The following is a 17,736-nucleotide window of genomic DNA, read 5'->3' as shown; positions in this document are numbered from 1 at the left end:
CCTAAATGTGTCTTCTTGTGGGTGTAAAAGAGGTTCAAACTGTTTGATTGAACAGTGACACCAATCACACACCTTATCTAGCAGTTCTAATTCCCACTTTGTGTCATGTAAAATCAGTTTTTGCCTAAAAAAAAAAAATAATAATGATAAAAAAAAAATATATATATACATACATACATACATACATACATGAGGTTAGTGTTCAGTTCCATCTATGTTGAATTGTACATCTGCTGGTAGACAAATTTGACATCTTCAGCCTGTTTCAGCATTCTCATCTCCAGACATTAATTACTAATTGCAGTACCGAATTACTTTTCTGTGAACTCAGGATGTTACAAGAACAAATAGGACCTCAACTATATGGTGGAACCACTTATTTATACCTTTTTTATTTATATCTTTTCGTGAGGCACTATTGCATACGTGATAAACTTGTCTTATGTATTTGCATTCCGTTACAATCATGGACCTTTACCGTCACGATTACTATGTAATGTAAGCCTTTTAAACATCCTAAAATAAAATGCACCGGCATGACTGTCAAGTCCTTCAGTTATCACGTTCAGCTGACCCGTCATGCTGAATTTCTTCAACCCTGTGCCGCTAGATGGCGGTATTAATCATAACCTGGTACATCATCACCTGCCCCTTCTCATTGGCGTATTGTCATGTCAGCTACTTGTTAGTCTTCCCACAGTCCTTTGAGACATTTAGCAGGGCATACGTGCACCATACATCTGTGTATAGTGTGTGTGTGTGTGTGTATATTGGTGCATATAACCGAGGTAATAACGATTTTGATTGAAACGCCACCGTCCACTTGGGTTGCTGCTGCTTCTCACTTCCCCGTTTTAAGCCAATCACCGAAGTGCATCAACAAGCCTGGCGCATCTGCGGTTGAGTCGAGACTTTCGAAAGTACGTGCTGTCCAAACACGTACTTTACGTCGAGACGTTTCAAATAGGCCGGAAGTCTTCATATTTGTCCTTCAGAATAAAATAATTTCCAGCTGTACAGAAAGTCTCGGCTTAATCGAAGCTTATTTCTCGCAATAAGCCATTAGCAAAAAAAGTAAGTAATTTGGAAGGATAATCGTTTTTTATAATAATCCCTGAAATCTGCAGTTGTAAATGTGAATACGTTAGTTAGGTTAATACGTGTTATGCTCAGCTCTTTTTGCAATGGATTTAAGAGGCAAAAAACAAAGAAAGTGTGTTCTACATTGATGCTGTATCGTTGTTTCTATATCAAGAAACATAACTAAACGTTACTTACTTTTACTACTTGCAAATAATATTATTGCAATAGAGATATTAACAGAGCCCCACTTTATTTTGTTTTGTTTGGGATAAAAATGCTTAAAAGCATACAAAAAGAAATAAAGTGGAAAGTGTTTGGAGGATTAACCAGCAAGACTCAAGCAACTCAACCATTTTCCTTTATTTTTGATTATAATATATATATACACATATATATATATATATATATATATATATATATATATATATATACATATATATATATACACATATATATATATAAAAACGCTCTATTTAGTACTTCTTATCAGTTACCCCAATGCCACCCAATACCTATGGTTAGATACCTTTGATTAACCTTTTATTTTGAAGAATAAAAACGTAACCGGAAATCAGCATTTGATTCCGACTAGCTTGACAGTGTTGCGCTGCTCTACATACACAACAATGTAGATCCAGGTAGCCCTCTTGACATCACACTGCTCGTGTCCTATCTTGTACCCACCCTTATGGACGTTTATTCATCACTTCGTCTCACGCCCTCCTGAGTCTCGCGACCTGGGACCCATGTGGACGCGGATGAGAGAGGAGGACTGTCAACACTACCGGGGATGAAATGGTCGTGTTCTTTCTGAATCTCATTCTCTCGGTTTCATCCAGGCGGCGTCATTGAACTTTTAATTTTTTTTAAAATGAGGATCTTCGTGTCTCTGCTGAAAAACGCGACCCCCAAGATCGAGTATTACTCCAGATTCTCTCCGTCCCCGCTCTCCATTAAGCAGTTTTTGGATTTCGGTGAGTAGCGACGCAGCAGGGCTGTCATCTTGAATGACTTGCTGATCGTGAATCCGAGGCCTTACATTTTCATATTGTATTCCCTATTTGTCCACATTCTAAGTGACACGCGCAATCTCTTACTTATTATTAATAGCGGAGGTCTTCTACACGCTGCCATGAAACATAATATTTTGGTATGATCACGTGAAGGCATCTGAATTGTGGTGTTTCCTTTCACTACTCATAACGGCGCAAACGGTACGTTTGTCTGCATGCTAGTGTCTCTGCATGGCATCTTTCCGTTGCAGGTTTGTTTACTATGTGGACATGTGACACACTGCTTAATCCACGCAGGTGTTTTCACACGGACTGTGACAACAGCATGTAGCCCCCCCCACAGTTGAGGGTAAACACCCCAGTTTTGAATTGCTTTGCTCCTGTTTTACTCATCTTTTCAGCTTTATTTCAGTTTGAAGGATCTGATTTCATAGCATGAATCACTTCAGTGTATTATTCCAAAATTAAAGTTACATAAAGAATCTTTTTAAGAGTCTTTCTTTGTATCTACAGTGTTTCTGTGTCAATAACATGTTCAAGGCACTGACATGACACTTGAAATGCAAGATGACAATGTCGGTAGCCACACTGGAGGCTTTAGTTTTCTTAATCCATCTCTGATTAAACACGGTCATCTCTGTTACGCAATATGTTCTCACAGCTGTGGATTGGATGTGCAAATACAGGAAACGTGTGTCACTTGTTTTGCGTTAGTCAGTACTTTCAGTATTTCAGTATTTGGTGGTGTCACTACCCTGTTTTATAGTTCAGGAACCCTTCCTCCTTATACTGCTGCATCAGGGGGAAGCTGTTCCTTTCAACAGAGGTGATTAGACATTTCCTTTCATTCTGCAAGATCATCGTGTTTTCCCCCGAATACACTAAAATATCATATCTTACCGTCTCCTCTCTTTTGAAATCTTGAGGTCACTCAGAGAGCAACACAATATCTGCACAACTTCCTGTAAAGACTGCGAACGTGTCTTTGCGTTGTATTGTTATAGACTTTACCATTGAGCCCTTTTTCAACAACTGGAAGAACCTGAAAGCATTTTGCCAAACATGATCTGAAACATGAATTCCTCTAACCTTTCCATGACTCCGCCTCTCTACTGGGCAACACGATTTATGATTTCCTAGAATGGTTCAAGCTAATGTCGGTGGTCAGTAAATACGGTTGCAGCCAGAGTTTAAGGTGTCATATTAAAGGTTGAAAATTGAAACTGACGACAGCTCTCAACCACATACACACAGTGGTAGTTTGCTGGTACGTTAACCTCCTCCTCCGGTCACTTTGAGTGTTTTAAGGTTGATAACCGTGTATTTTAGACAAACGTTTTTTTTGTAATTACTGTATGAGCCACCATGACTGTTAGAAGCAAAACAAACTAGAGCTTAATTATGTTTCTTGGTCATTTTCACACCTGAAAACTGTACCAGACGTTGCAGATATTCCAGTCCTTTTTTTTTTTTTAATAATGGTGTAGCTTTGACAAACACCAATCTTTTTCTTTTTTTTCAGGCAGGGACAATGCTTGTGAGAAAACATCCTACATGTTCCTGCGTAAGGAGCTGGCGGTGCGGCTGGCCAACACCATGAGAGAGGTCAACCTGCTGCCTGATAAACTGCTGAGCCAGCCTTCCGTCAGACTGGTGCAGAAATGGTGAGACATTTCGACACCGCTCGAGAGACACGCTTTATAACGCTTCCAGACGATAAGGTTTATAGTACAGTAGTAGTGTCGTTAATGTGTGTGTGTGTGTGTGTGTGTGTGTGTGTAAAGTCTCCTTCTAACCTCTTGTTTGCTTTATTAGGTACATGCAGAGCTTTGTGGAGCTGCTGGACTATGAGAACAGAAAGCCAGAGGACTGCCAAGCTTTGAATGAGTGAGAAAATATTGCCCTTACTAATCATTCATAAATGCAAGTACAGCTTTGTCATCCTCCCCTGTGTGTGTGTGTGTGTGTGTGTGTGTGTGTACTGTAAGCATGCCAGTGAGATAGAGCTGTCACACATGACAGAGATACCAACAGGAATTTGAATAAGTCTGTTTAGAGAACAAGAGCGTTGAACTAGAATTGTTTGGTTCAATGGAAAAGTAAAAAACATGATATTCAGCTGATACTCGTCCTGACTGAGCATGTTTCTGGCTGACAAAAAAACCCATTTATTTTCCATTTTGTTTATTTATTTATTTTGGGTTTTTTTTAGCTTCCTGGAGCTCTTGATTGAGATCCGTAACCGTCACAACGACGTGGTTCCCACCATGGCTCAGGGAGTCATCGAGTACAAGGAGAAGTTCGGCTTCGACCCCTTCATCAGCAGCAACGTGCAGTACTTCCTCGACCGCTTCTACACCAACCGCATCTCTTTCCGCATGCTCATCAACCAGCACAGTGAGCCTCAAAACCCTACACGGTTCACTTGGATCGCGAGCACACCGTCTGTAGCGCGTTCGTTATTGTGACCGACCTGTTTCTGTTTCTGTGCAGCTCTCCTGTTTGGTAACGACACCAACCCTGCCCATCCGAAGCACATCGGCAGTATCGATCCCACCTGCAGTGTGGCCGAAGTCGTCAGTGGTGAGTTTAAAATCAACACTTACAATGTACATCCATAGAGCACTGTACTCTATACGGTCTGTGGGAATACTTTGCGATCTATGGGTTTACATTTTTGGCTTCATTGAAATGAATCTGCATGGTGCTTATTATGCATAATGATAGTTCATAAAGAGTTCCAGAACGCTGCTCTCTCAGTGACCCGGCGAGGAACAACGGCTACATTAGTGACCTGTGACAGGAATCCAAATGTAAACAGTGAAAGTACTCCGCTTGTTCGGCCTTGACTTGGTTGTTTCGCCTCTTCTATCAGATGCTTACGACACAGCCAAGATGCTGTGCGAGAAGTACTACTTGGCCGCTCCCGAGCTGAAGATTGAGGAGTTCAACAGTAAGAGATGTTTAATGTTTAATGCTCCGTGATTTCCACCGATTCTCTCCGTAGTCTGTCACACAGCTGTAGCCGAGCAATGTGTTCTGTTTAGTCCATCTGGGGCGTGTGGGTGCAAATTTGGAGTCCAAATTTAGTAAAATAACTATCTTTCATTCTTGTCTTGCAGTGAAGGCCCCTGAGAAGCCCATCCAGGTGGTGTATGTGCCCTCTCACCTGTTTCACATGCTGTTTGAACTCTTCAAGGTGAGCTGTGCGGCATCAGTGGCAGAAACCTAGCTAGCTAAGTGCTCTTTTAACGTAATTAAATTGCAACCTGACTATAATTGCATCAGGACTTGTGCTGAGCTAAGTGAATTAACTCTGTGGGTGTTTGCAGAACTCAATGAGAGCCACAGTGGAGCTCCATGAGAACAGTGAAGAGGGATTACCGCCAGTAAAGGCAAAAGTCACTCTGGGCAAAGAGGATCTTTCCATAAAGGTAAATAAAGTGCACACATGATGATTAGACAAATATTCGTGGGCCTCTCGCTCCATCTCTCCCATGTTCCGTCTTCAGATCAGTGACAGAGGAGGAGGAGTTCCTCTGAGGAAGATCGACCGTCTGTTCACCTACATGTACTCCACTGCTCCTACACCCAGCCTGGAGCCGGGAGCCGTCCCATTGGTACACACACACACACACACACACACACACACACACACACACACATACATCAAATCAAATCAGTGTTGACCATTGTGACCATTTCAAACCATTTTTAGCCAATACATTTTTATTCTGGGAAATACATCTGGTAAATTAAATCCTGTCACTCTCCCTCCCTGTCCAGGCTGGTTTTGGCTACGGTTTGCCAATTTCTAGGCTCTATGCCCGATACTTCCAGGGGGACCTGAAACTTTACTCCATGGAGGGCGTTGGCGCTGATGCTGTCATCTATCTGAAGGTAAAGTGAGATAGTCAAATGTTTTTCTTTCTCCCAAAGACAGATAGGTCGGAGTTTAAAGTGACATTTGATCCAAAATCTAAAATACATATTTTTGCTCTTACCCATAGTGCTGTCTATCAGTCTAGATTGTTATGGTGCAAAAATGACGCACCCGCACCTCTAAAGCTTATTACCTTGTTTTACCTCTTCTATTTAATCCGTACAATAATCCAAATTGTCGGTGTCAGCTAGCTGTTTCCCCTCGCTGCCAATATTTATGTTAAGCTAACCTAATCGCATCTGGTTACCAGGCTTGTATCTAGCGTCGTCTCAAACATCCAACTATTCATTTAAAGTTAAATGACCGTGATTACTCATTGTGTTTTTGTTCCTCCATTTGAAGGCCCTTTCCAGTGAGTCCTTCGAGCGTCTGCCTGTCTTCAACAAGTCAGCGTGGCGGCATTACAAGACCAGCCCGGAGGCCGACGACTGGAGCAACCCCAGCAAAGAGCCGCGTGATGCCAGCAAGTCCAAATACAAAGCCAACAGATAAACTCCGCCTGACCCCGCTAACCCTGCCCTCTGCTGGCAGACCTAAATGCTCGCACTCTGCCCCGGAGCATGTCGGATGAAAGGTTGCCCTTGGGTAAATGTTTGGTTTAGGATCAGACTTGCCTTTAAGTTCCGGTGGTTAAAGCTTTGGAAAAGATGGATGATCTTGACTTGTATCTGTATACCCAATGGCAATGGCATTCATCAGCATAGCTTTAATATTTGTGGCATTGACCACTGGCTCTCTCACGATGAACCTCTACCAAATTATAGATCCCCTCTTGTGAATCTTCCACTAATGTTGACTCCATTTCCTCCTCTATCAGGAGACTAGAAGCTAAATTCACTGCATCTCCGCCACCTCTCCCTCTGTCTCATGCGCAGTTTGGCCCGGCTCCTCTTTGCTGACGAGGCCACTGCTCCCCGTGGCTGAATAAGCCACACACTGCTGATCGAGTGTCTTTCTCACCATCAGTGAAGGCTTGTATTCCGTTTCTCCCTCTCGAACACAAGCAGGGTCATGGGGTTTGAGTTTCAGAGCGAATTAGAAGAGTAGGAGGTTTCATTTCCTTCCTTTTGGAAGACACTTTTGACTGAACGCACAATTAGGCCAGTGTGTCATTGGCATAGCAAAGAGCAGTTTAGGATTGAAGCCAGGGGAATTCGAAAGACAGGGTTGCCTATAGATTAGAGAAAATGATAACTCTTTTGGGAAAAATACAGAAAGCAGTGTATCATTTTAAATATCTCGACATCGAGACTTTTTTTAAATTATTTTTTTTAAGAGAGAAAGCCTTATTTTTAGAATATTTGATGTTTACGAAAAATGTGCCTTGAAGGCTGAACTGGGAGTTTATTTATAATAGGAGAATGTAAGAGAAAGAAGGGGTATTTTTAAAAATAAATGTTTCCACTTCACTCAAAGAAGTTAACTGACACAAAGTGACCGGCAATACTGACCCTCATCAGCCAGCTCTGCACCCTGATTTAACAACTACTAAAGGACCCAAGGAGCATCTGTAGGATGCTTGTAAAATGCCCGGCAGCTTCAACCTCACCAGCATGATGCATTGTGTGAACCCTCACAGAGAAGAATGGACCTGTCGCATCTGACGAGGATTATAAAAAGTGTGAATACCTCATTGCATCTCCTTTCCGCACTGGCAAACATTTTGCCATGGTGGATGCGCAACATAAGCTCAAAGCTCTGACTTGCTACCCTAACAGTGCTTCATCCGTTCGGCTTGGTGTCTCAGTTGTAGTATTACTAATCCATACTGTCTTCTGAATGAGTTTGAACAAAGCTTGTGTATTTTAAAGCTAAAATCCAGAGGGAATTGTTACCTGACAGAGTTTAATTTATTGTATCCTGGATAACAGTTAAAGAACAACTTTTCGTTCATTATTTATTTATCTCTGGAGCAGCATTACTTTGAATGTTTTTTCTCAATTTCTTTCTAAAAGTTTGGGAACAGTTCACCGCATTTCCTTTTTGTAAATAAAAGGAAATCCAGCATTGTTGGGAAAAGCCAACAAGGGAAATCCCATGTGGCCAAAGGAGCCGCTAATCTCTTGGTGCAGACGCAGTGCGTCAAACCATCCAAATGTTTGAAACATGAATCACATTCAGGAACATTTTAGTGCACTTACTACTACTAAACCTTCACAGAGACACGTCTCATTCAATTCCCTTTTATACAATCATTTCAGACCTCTATCAAGAATTTTCTTTTGTAAATAGAAGAAATGAAGCATGGCCCAAAACCATGTCAAGAAGTTGAATAATCTGAAGTGACTTCCTTCTCTCATCTCCTTTAGCTCCATCTGATGTGAAAAGAAAGGAGTGTAGATGAAGAACACAGTATGGAAAGCCCCCCCCCCCCCCCCCCCCCCCGCCTTTCAGCCTCACTGAAAGGTTTCATCACTGCCAAAGCCTTCGTAACCTGCCAGTCTCACTGCGTGATGCTCAAAGTTCACACCTTTGTGAAAGTTTCAATTCCAGTTGTGTGATTTAGAGTAATTAACCTTTACTGTTCCAGTCTCTGTTCCTCTGGTATATTAGAACAGATATCGTGTAAACAACTGTTAATGATGTGTTTGCTGTACATGAAGCCAGTGTGGAGTGATCGCTCTGTTCTTCTATCCTACTGTATCTCCAGCTTAAACAGATGTATGCTCACTGCGGAGGTGGTCACACAAAGATATGCAACTAATGCGACATCATACATATACCAAAAAAAAAAACGGTGACAGAGCAGTCTAATTAATGTGATTCAGCATGAGATCAACTTGTCAAACCCGGCAATAAAGAAAACTGCTGTTGTGTGCAAAATGCAGTTTGACTCGCATTCAGTTTTAGATTTTGGATTTATTTACATATCAAGCCGTTTGAACATTGAAATTTAAAAAATAAAAAAAGACACACTTTCCCAAAGTTTGTACATATAGTGCAGATTAACATGTAGTGCGTACAGGACATTTAGGTCTCTACATTGCATTAGGATATTAATTGTATTGTTGGGGTGGAAGACAGGTCTGCGCCGGCCTGGCATGAGTAAGCAGACCTGAGCAAAAAAAAAAAAAGTTATAACATACATTTCCAATAATATCAAATAAAACATTAGGCTGATGATCCGGCTTTTGAGGAGCTTACAGTTCACCTGGAGGGCTTCAATTATTGTTTATTTCAAGTATCATCAGAGTCCTAGAGAAAGGCTGCATCTCCAAGTTTTCCGGGTTTGATTGACAGCTGACATCAAATTCCAAAGAGCAAGAATGTCTGCTAAAGATCGATAGACAAAACATGGCAAACTGTCAAAAAACACATGGCTTATTAATGCTGAAAATTCCACAAATGCTTCCACCTATGGATTAGACGTGATGTTTGTGTGGCCTACTGAATGACTGTGATGATGAAGGATTTGTGTGTGTTGTATCGCGTGATGTGACTAGAACTTAGAGTGATTACATTGACTCTCTACTGTAGGTGTGGTCTCAAAGACTCACTTTACATTCAAGAAGCTAATTAAAGGCTGTTTTTTTTTTTCCTGTCTCATCACAATCAATAGGCGCGGTCCAAGACTCGAGTCTAAAGGGGCTTGTTTTAGTGTCTAATTCTATGACAGACCTTGTTTCCATATTCATTTAAAAATGTATTTTTTTCATATGAACTATACAACTAGGATTATATTGCTTGATTTCAAACAAAGCTGTACAACCGAGGTGACGAGAACCCCCTCACAAATTCATTTGTCTTTCACTAGAGCTGTAGTTTTGGATGCGTTTCAGGATCATGCAGGCTGCTATTCCCACAGGCTAATTTTAATTCCTTGTGATTTTCTGAGGGATTAGTTTTAAACTGTGGTAGTGGTCACAACAGTAGCGTGGGAACAAGTGACTCAATGATTGTGGATCACTTATTTAATATAAGTTGCCAACCATTTATACTAAAATGTGCCAAGAGGTTGTCCAACACTTCACTTCTGCTAATCTATGGTGTGCAGTGTCTTTTCTTTAATTCACAATTCTCCGTTCAAGACGCAGAAAATTACTCAGTGAGGAATGAATCCAGTTCCTGTCAATTCACATGAGCTGTTGAGCTGAACATCACACACAATGTTCTGTAACTTTGTGCCTATTCACATCTGGTGGTCACAGAAGTTACACGAAATCTTTGCATCTTAAAAAAAAAAGCTAAAGTAAACGGAAAAAGACAAAAAACAATGAGGTGATATTATGATCAGGCTGTTGGACAGTCTCTATCAGCACTGGACAAATCCAAAGCAAATCCTCTGAAAGATGCTGCAAAGCATTCTGGACCTTCTTACGATATGTGACACCGTGTTCGTAAATCCTCTTCTTCCCTTGTCTTTCGTCTGTCTGCTTGGTGGCCCACACAGCTGAGACAGTGATGGCTTCTTAGCTCCGCAGCATAGAACTTCATTTCCCATGATCCTCGTCTGCCTTGCATTTTAGCAACTTCCTTGACGATAACTGTTTCAGTATCCAGCCGGTGTTTTGTGTTGTGTTTGTGTGTGTGAGCAGTTCCCAGGCAGTGTACTGTGAGTGAAGTGTGTGTGTGTGTGTGTGTGTGTGTGTGTGTACATCTGTGTGTTCAACAATCCGTTTACTTCTCATCTTCATCACCTTCACTCATGCTGCTTAGAGAGGCCGATGCTCCTTTGGGGGAGGTTGGGGGCGAGGGCCGTGCATTGTGCCAGCGGGCGGGGGGAGACGGGGGTGAGGGAGAGCGCAGGGGGGACAGTTCTCGGGGAGGACTGTTGCAGGGCGACTCTCGGGGGGACAGAGCGTAGGACAGCATTCGTCCACTGCGCTCCTGAAACACCTGTTTCTGTTCAGGGACGGCGGGAGAAAGAGAGTTAACGTTAGCGCGCGCACAGCACAAAGGTCCATGCATCAAAAGCCTGTTTTTTATAGCACATGCTATCTGACATAGTAAGCAAACAAAGCTTCAATAGATCAATATGACAATAAGCAATCCAGTGACGATGAAGACAGTGATTATAATGACGGTAACGGGTATTAGTGCCGTTATCAAAGAGTTGCTTACCCAAGTCCCATCAGGTCCAAAAAGTTCTAGGAAGTTGCCTATAAACTCTCTGGATTTCTCTTCCCACTTCTGAATGAGGTCGTGGCTCTTCTCCTCCACGCGGTAAACAAAATGTTTGCTCTTCTCCTCGACCGTGCGGACCTTCTCCTTCATTCGGTCCACTTGGTTCTGCAGCCGGTACTTCTTCTCCTGAGGGGATTAAATGTTGAGGAAAAGCCATTAAGCTAGTGTTACAAGTGAACACATCCCCGAAGATGTCTTTTTACAACCCATTTTCAGCAATAAATTCCAGTGGACGTAACAATATGGTGACCTGCAGAATCGTGCTCTTACGTTGATGTAGCTGACGTTGAGCTCCTTGGCCGTGTAGCCTCGTTGGAGGTTGCGTCGTGCGTAGACGTCATAGTCTCTGACAATTCTGGTGATCAAGTCGGAAGTCGAGATTCCTTCTGTCCGTTGTGTAGGCACAAACATCCCTGGAAAACAAGTGCAAAAAAACCCACAAAGAATTTGAAAACTGCCCGATATATATTTGTATTTATCATCCTGTCATCACACACTGACCTGCCTCCTTGATGTGTTTATAAACGTCTTCACTTCCTGCTGAGGAGTAGGGGATGTCGTCGTGAGCCACGAAATCGATCTGAGGAACATAAACATACAGTTTTGCAAAATATACATATTTAAAGTCCCATCCTAGCAGGAGTTCTCTTAGAAGGCTCTAAAAGTGCCCAGCTAAGAGCTTCCTCTAAAGAGTAGTTCTATATTTAGCCGACATGTTGATGGCCATGAAATCCACTTTATGTATTTCTCATTTTGGGTTTGAGGAATAATTCGTACACACAACTGTGCTGAAAACTCCTTTGTTCCAGTGTCCAAGTAGACAGTTGTGCAAACTTTCATCCCCCAGTGTTGTTTTGATTTGTTAGTGCGCTGATTTGATTCTTAATAACTCGCCTTCCTCTAAAATATGCTTTAAAAGTTTATCATCGTTGTATTATTTTCTAAAATAGTACATCACCTGCAGCATCCGACTCCTGGTAACCAGGTGATGGTGACTTCTGGACTGCCTATAACATCTCTACTTTTAGCGCTAAAAGGTTTTGTAAATTACTCTGGGGAGTTCTAAAGTTAGAAGTGTCACGCCCCTTATTTTGCTGGTGTTCCTCCAAACTCAGTTCGGAGCTCCCTGTGGCCTTAGGATGTGGTTACAGCCCCTGGATGTGCTTCATGCACAGTTTGATCCTCAGATACTGCAAACAACCACACAGACGCACCTTGTGTTTCTCCAGGAACTCCGGTGTCAGCGTCCAGGGTGCGTCTCTCAAAACCTCGTCGACATAGCGGCAGTGCCTCAATGCTTCGTAACGCTCAATCTCTGTCATGACTGTGAAACCCTTGTACTTATGGGTCAGCTCATCACTGCACACTGTTCAAAGCACATGGGAGGGAAAGCACACAAAACATGGATTTTTTTGGATTCCATGTGGATTTTTAGGGCGTATGTGTGTGTGTGTGTGTGTGTGTGTGTGTGTGTGTGTGTGTGTGTGTGTGTGTGTGTGTGTGTGTGTGTGTGTGTTAGTGGGTCTGGCCTACCTCCTACTATAAGGTAGGTGTTGGGAAAGAGGTTCTTGGCCTGCATGAGAGCGCGAGCGTGCCCGGAGTGGAACAGGTCAAAGATGCCATCTGCGTAGACTCTGACCGGCCGGTCCACTAAAAGCACACAGCAATACAACAACACATGTATCAACACCTCCTGCATAGTATCAGTGAGAGGAGAGTGATGGCTGTGGCTGAAAAGCAACAGAGTTGTTCTGAGAGGTGATGATGGTGACACTGTATTAATACCAAGAGCAGTAGTAGTTGTAGTACAGTATAATATCAGAGAAAAAGTAGCAGTAACTTTAGCCTCACTAGTAAAATATATCAGTGGTAATAGTAGTTTTGGTGATAGTGATACTAAAGGAGTAGCACCAGCAGTAGTAGCAGTAGTTACTTCAGAGGAAGTAGTTGACACAGTAGCAGAAGTAGTTGTAGTAACATTACAGTATGACAGTAGAAAACGTAGCAGTAACAGTAATAGTGATGGAAATGAATCGGAGGAGGAAGTGAGCCGGAGGAGGTCTACTGTACCTGGGGTGCCTCTGCGGGCCTGAGCGATGGTGAGCTTCTCATGAGGCGCGCGGCAATCACAACTGGTCTCCCTGGCAAAGATGGCGGGCTTAGTCAGAGTCTGAGTACGAGAGGAGGAGGAAGAGACTGGGTATAAATGTCTTATTTTGAAGGATGGATGAACATAGGATCCCCCCCCCTCCCCCCCACCCATCCCTTCAGGGTTCACGGTATCACTCTGTTTCCATGCTCATTCCTATTACAGTAACCTACATTAAGGTATTGAGCACAGCTGATGCCTGCTCCACATTGGGACAATGGATTGAGAGACAGCCAGCCATGCACTCAGTGTTATTGATCACTCTGTGTGTGTGTGTGTGTGTGTGTGTGTGTGTGTGTGTGTGTGTGTGTGTGTGTGTGTGTGTGTGTGTGTGTGTGTATGAGCAGACATTTATTTCTGCATGTGTAGCCTATGTGTGTATTAACATGTGGCAGAAAACAAGGGCAGGGCTATTAGTCTGCTGTAGAAAGGCCTCTCAGGAATTAGCTCAAATTCAAAGGGAAGAATAAGATGGGACAGGCAGCAGACTTCCAGTGGACAGGAAGAAAACAATTATCATTTAAAATTTTAAATTCAGCAGGTAAAGAAAGAATAAAAAGACAGTGGAAGACGGAAACAAAGACAAACAAGGACAAGTACGATTATAAGATGATATTTGTCACAGCTACATCAAGGTTAAAGTGTGTGTGAGCCTGCCTGAAGATTTGTCTTTGTATGCCATCTGTTGACTGCGGGGAATATTTACTGAATATCATTCACACCAGTAAATTATAATCAGAGTCTGCACAGAGCAGAAAGCTGTGGGAGTGTGAGCGGAGGATGAAAAAATGGAAACACATTCGGCCTCTGTGGAAAACGCAGGCAACTGACGTCAACATATCCTTGAACAGCTAGTCTGGCATGACAACATGTTCCACGGACGCAGACAAGGACAGTCAGATATCAGATCAGCGGTTTCAAATAACAGACACTTAACAGGTGAATTTGCTTTAAAAATTGAAGGTTATTCAAGTAACAGTTGGACGTTGTACTGAGATGTTGTGACTTTTATCGCAGGTTTTTCACAGAATCTTGCCATAATACTTAATAAGTACTGCAATTTGAGGAGAAGCCTGCCACACTGAGGAAAGTTCCAATCTCTGCATGAAATTCAACAACATAGGCTATAAACAGGTGACCTCCTCAGAGCAAGAAAGTATTAACAGGCCAGGATTAATAATGCAGATAAGGAGAGCTCTAATAATAATATATAATAATAATAAGCAAACATAAACATCTGGGAGGTGTTATGTCCGTACTGCAGCTTGTTCAACACACCTGTTCTGTTTGGAATGTCTTAAGCAGCTCAATTGTTTTGTCATCTTGATACTTTTTTTACTTTTACATTTTTTAAGAATTGCTGATAAAAAATATTTTGAACTGATGACATTTTGCAGAGGTCCACTACAGAAAATGACAAAAGCTATAAAACTAAGTTAAATACAAAATATTTACTTTGTTTCTAACAAGGAGTTTGACCTCTTTGGGTTCTGACCCCCCCCCCATCATGTCTGACTGAAGGATCAATATTTAGGATATCATTGTACCGTTTCTCTGAGTGTGAACTACTTTTTATGAAACAAAATGATGATGTTCACACATAACCCATATAATATATAAAACACAACATATTTCCTTTTTTGGTTTAATAATGACACCTTACACTCATTTTTGTTTTACCAATGTCTGTGTTTTTATATCCCATCATGCTCTACGGTCTGCTGTAGTCGATGAACTGCCATTTCACTTTCACTTCATTATACATATAGCTGAAATATCAGAGCTGTGGACCTCAACTAACAGGTCTGGAAACAGGCTATTTAACGTGGATTTTAATTGTTGTGCACACAACTAACAGAACATATGAAAGCAGGCAACGCATAAGCAGGTAAAGAGTTACATCTACAAGAGGAAAGTAAAGGAGGGATTCATTTTTAACATTGCCATAAATGTAAGACTCCTATTATTTGGGTATGTACGTCCCATTTCCTTTGAACATTTTGTCCAGTCAAGTTAAATGTTCCAATTCCTCTCTCAGTTTCCATTAGAGAGGTATCAGACCTCAATGCTAGCCATCTGAGCTACAACAACAACAACAACAACAACAACAACAAAAAGCAGCAGAGAGGTTGTGGATAGGGAGCATCCTTGTCTCCCATGATTCCCTGGGCACTGTGAGAACAGAGGGGTGGCGTACAAACACTCAGCAGATGGCAAAGCTTAAACCTGCTGACCGGGGGCTCACAGGCCTATCAGGGCGAGCGGCGTGAGCGTGCACAGAAAAGCCCACTCTGGCACGAGCAAAGAACATCTGGCATAAGAAGGATTAAAGCAGAGGGGGGGAAAAAAGCCCAAAAAACCCCACAGGGACACAGGGCAAGAGAAAACACCGGCAGTAAAGATCAGACAGCCTCACAAGAACAGAGAGCGGTTGGAGTGAAGACAGAGGAGAGTAAAAGGCAGCGATGGGCCATTTGGAGGACACAGTCAGGAATGCCAGGATGAGGAATTACACTAAAGAAGAAGAGAATATCCAGACACAAGAGGCTCTCCTAATTGCCGCAATGTCCCCTCCAGCAGGTCATTCATGCTGTTTGGTCTATTGTGTAAATCCCCCCCCCCCCCCTCCTTTGACCACACTCACACACTGTCCACTCAGCAATCTGAGCATAGCCTCATGATGCTATAGGGGATCTGTTTCGTAACAGGGGAGGAAGCAGGACCCTTTGTCTTCCTCTCCCTGTCACACACACACACTGCAAGACATGAACACGAAAAAAACCCACACATCCAAAATGCCCTACCGTCCGGGGATGGGGGCAGGTGTGCTCAAGCTCCTCCATGATTCCCAAAGACTCATGGGATGCGGCTGTGGTACCTCTGTAATGTGACTCAGCATCAGTGAGAGGCTGCCTTCTCTCCTCACCACTCTGTCTCTTTCTCCTTCCTCTGTTTCCCCGCCCACTCCCTGCTCTGCCTCTCTGTCTGTCCTCCCCTCTACTCCTCCTCCTCCACCACCCCTCTGATCCCCTGCTGCAGAGAGAGGAGGGGAGGCAGTGAGGAGGTCTCACTCTGCAGCTATTTCTCGGTACCACAAAAGGGACGAGCTTTGCTCTCAATTTAATGTCCTTGCAAATAGATTCAGTTAAAAGCATCCGAGGTTCATTAGGGTATTGCATAAATTGTGCTACTCTCTAAAGGTTGCTTAGCATTCATTCAACCTATAAAGGCATTGCAGTTGTGTCACAAATATACAGGCACATCTGGCATCAGTGGTACAGATGTTCAGTAAGACTGATGGCTGTGCAAAAACAAGGGATGGAGACTCCTTTAATCGATTGCCTTGTTGTTAAAATGGTATCATTGCTATGCATTGTTAGGTGGAAGTGACACATTCAATACACTTGATGCAGTCATCACACTGAGTCAGTCATCAATCATGTGTGTGTAACTGTAGGAATGTCATCACTTCAGGGCAGAAATGAGGCATGTGAGAAGAAATACATAAAAAGTATTATTCTGTGCAGAATTATATTGTGTGAGTGAGTCATTTTGCAAATAAACGATCTTCGTACGCAGAGCCGGAGAGCTCTCGCCATGGCGACGGAAAAAGAGGAGAGAGCTCCAAGAAAGGACCAATCAGGGAGAAGATACAGCAGTCTATTAGTACAAGCAGTGAGGATTGGTGGAGTGGTCCATAGCACCATCAGTGAGATGATACTGAGTATCACTGCTTATTTATTGGCCCCACGTATGTGAAATTAAGTTTCCCAGAGATTAAAAATAAATTAGGAAAATATTGTTAAAGTTCTCCTTCTATAAGGCTTAGCTTCCAAATGGACAATTTATTATTATCATAATTGAAAGAAAAATAATTAGCATTAAAAATCATCTACAATGTCAGTGATAGGCTAACCATATTAGTGACCCTATTGTATATTGTTAAGCTTAATATTCGTTCAACGTCTCCTGTTGGATCCAGTTGAAGCTGTTTAGCCACTACAGTCACACCCATCTGTGAGTGGTCTGCTCTGCTTATCAGACTACAGACAACAGTCTATTTGCTAACTATTTGGCACCTGTAAGTATTAAACTAGGGTGTCATTAGCAGCTTCAGACTGCACGCACTACGCTTGTTTTCCCTTTTCCCACCACAGGGCAGCCTACTTGGAAAGCATTCCGGTTGGCGGCTGGACTTGCATAACTATGTAGAACTGATTAAAACCGAAACTTTCATGCGTCCTTACCTTTAGCGGTCCTCTTCTGCAACAAAGAGGCGCAACAGCTGCGCAACAGGAATGCGCTCTGCTGCGTCGCTGTTTCACCATGGTGTCCAAAACAAGTATGTCTAAAGTAAATAATTTGTTTACCACTTGCTCGCCTGCCTGTGTTCTCTTTGGTCTACGGCTGTCCCTTTTCTCCAG

The 17,736-nt window shown here is 42.6% G+C and overlaps 2 protein-coding genes across 3 annotated transcripts; one reads left to right on the top strand and one right to left on the bottom strand.

The window, feature by feature from the left end:
• The first annotated feature begins 1,681 nt into the window (after window positions 1-1,681).
• Window positions 1,682-9,575, top strand: pdk3a (pyruvate dehydrogenase kinase, isozyme 3a). The gene is made up of 12 exons (XM_068709801.1): window positions 1,682-2,057; window positions 3,619-3,760; window positions 3,912-3,983; window positions 4,309-4,493; window positions 4,590-4,679; window positions 4,972-5,049; window positions 5,219-5,295; window positions 5,429-5,530; window positions 5,609-5,716; window positions 5,883-5,996; window positions 6,382-6,502; window positions 8,349-9,575. Exons 1-12 carry the CDS (start codon window positions 1,955-1,957, stop codon window positions 8,381-8,383), a joined length of 1,227 nt encoding a protein of 408 aa, XP_068565902.1. The 5' UTR covers window positions 1,682-1,954; the 3' UTR covers window positions 8,384-9,575.
• On the bottom strand, window positions 8,879-17,736 carry LOC137871812 (choline-phosphate cytidylyltransferase B-like). 2 transcript variants are annotated; one of them, XM_068709803.1, is made up of 8 exons: window positions 17,560-17,736; window positions 13,234-13,333; window positions 12,697-12,813; window positions 12,378-12,529; window positions 11,665-11,743; window positions 11,434-11,576; window positions 11,101-11,289; window positions 8,879-10,881 (listed from the first exon to the last, which is right to left on the bottom strand). In XM_068709803.1, the coding sequence occupies exons 1-8, from the start codon at window positions 17,638-17,640 to the stop codon at window positions 10,657-10,659; spliced, it is 1,086 nt and encodes a 361-aa protein (XP_068565904.1). In that variant the 5' UTR covers window positions 17,641-17,736; the 3' UTR covers window positions 8,879-10,656. The 2 variants fall into 2 exon arrangements, with proteins under 2 accessions (XP_068565904.1, XP_068565903.1); XM_068709802.1 differs by lacking the exon at window positions 17,560-17,736 and adding an exon at window positions 16,117-16,278.

Source organism: Cebidichthys violaceus, unplaced genomic scaffold (genome assembly GCF_023349555.1).
Source record: "Cebidichthys violaceus isolate CVI_PGR_0920_01 unplaced genomic scaffold, fCebVio1.0.p SCAF_15, whole genome shotgun sequence".
Taxonomy (NCBI): domain Eukaryota; kingdom Metazoa; phylum Chordata; class Actinopteri; order Perciformes; family Stichaeidae; genus Cebidichthys; species Cebidichthys violaceus.
The sequence above is the reverse complement of the archived record's forward strand: the minus strand, read 5'-3'. Positions and strand labels throughout refer to the sequence as shown.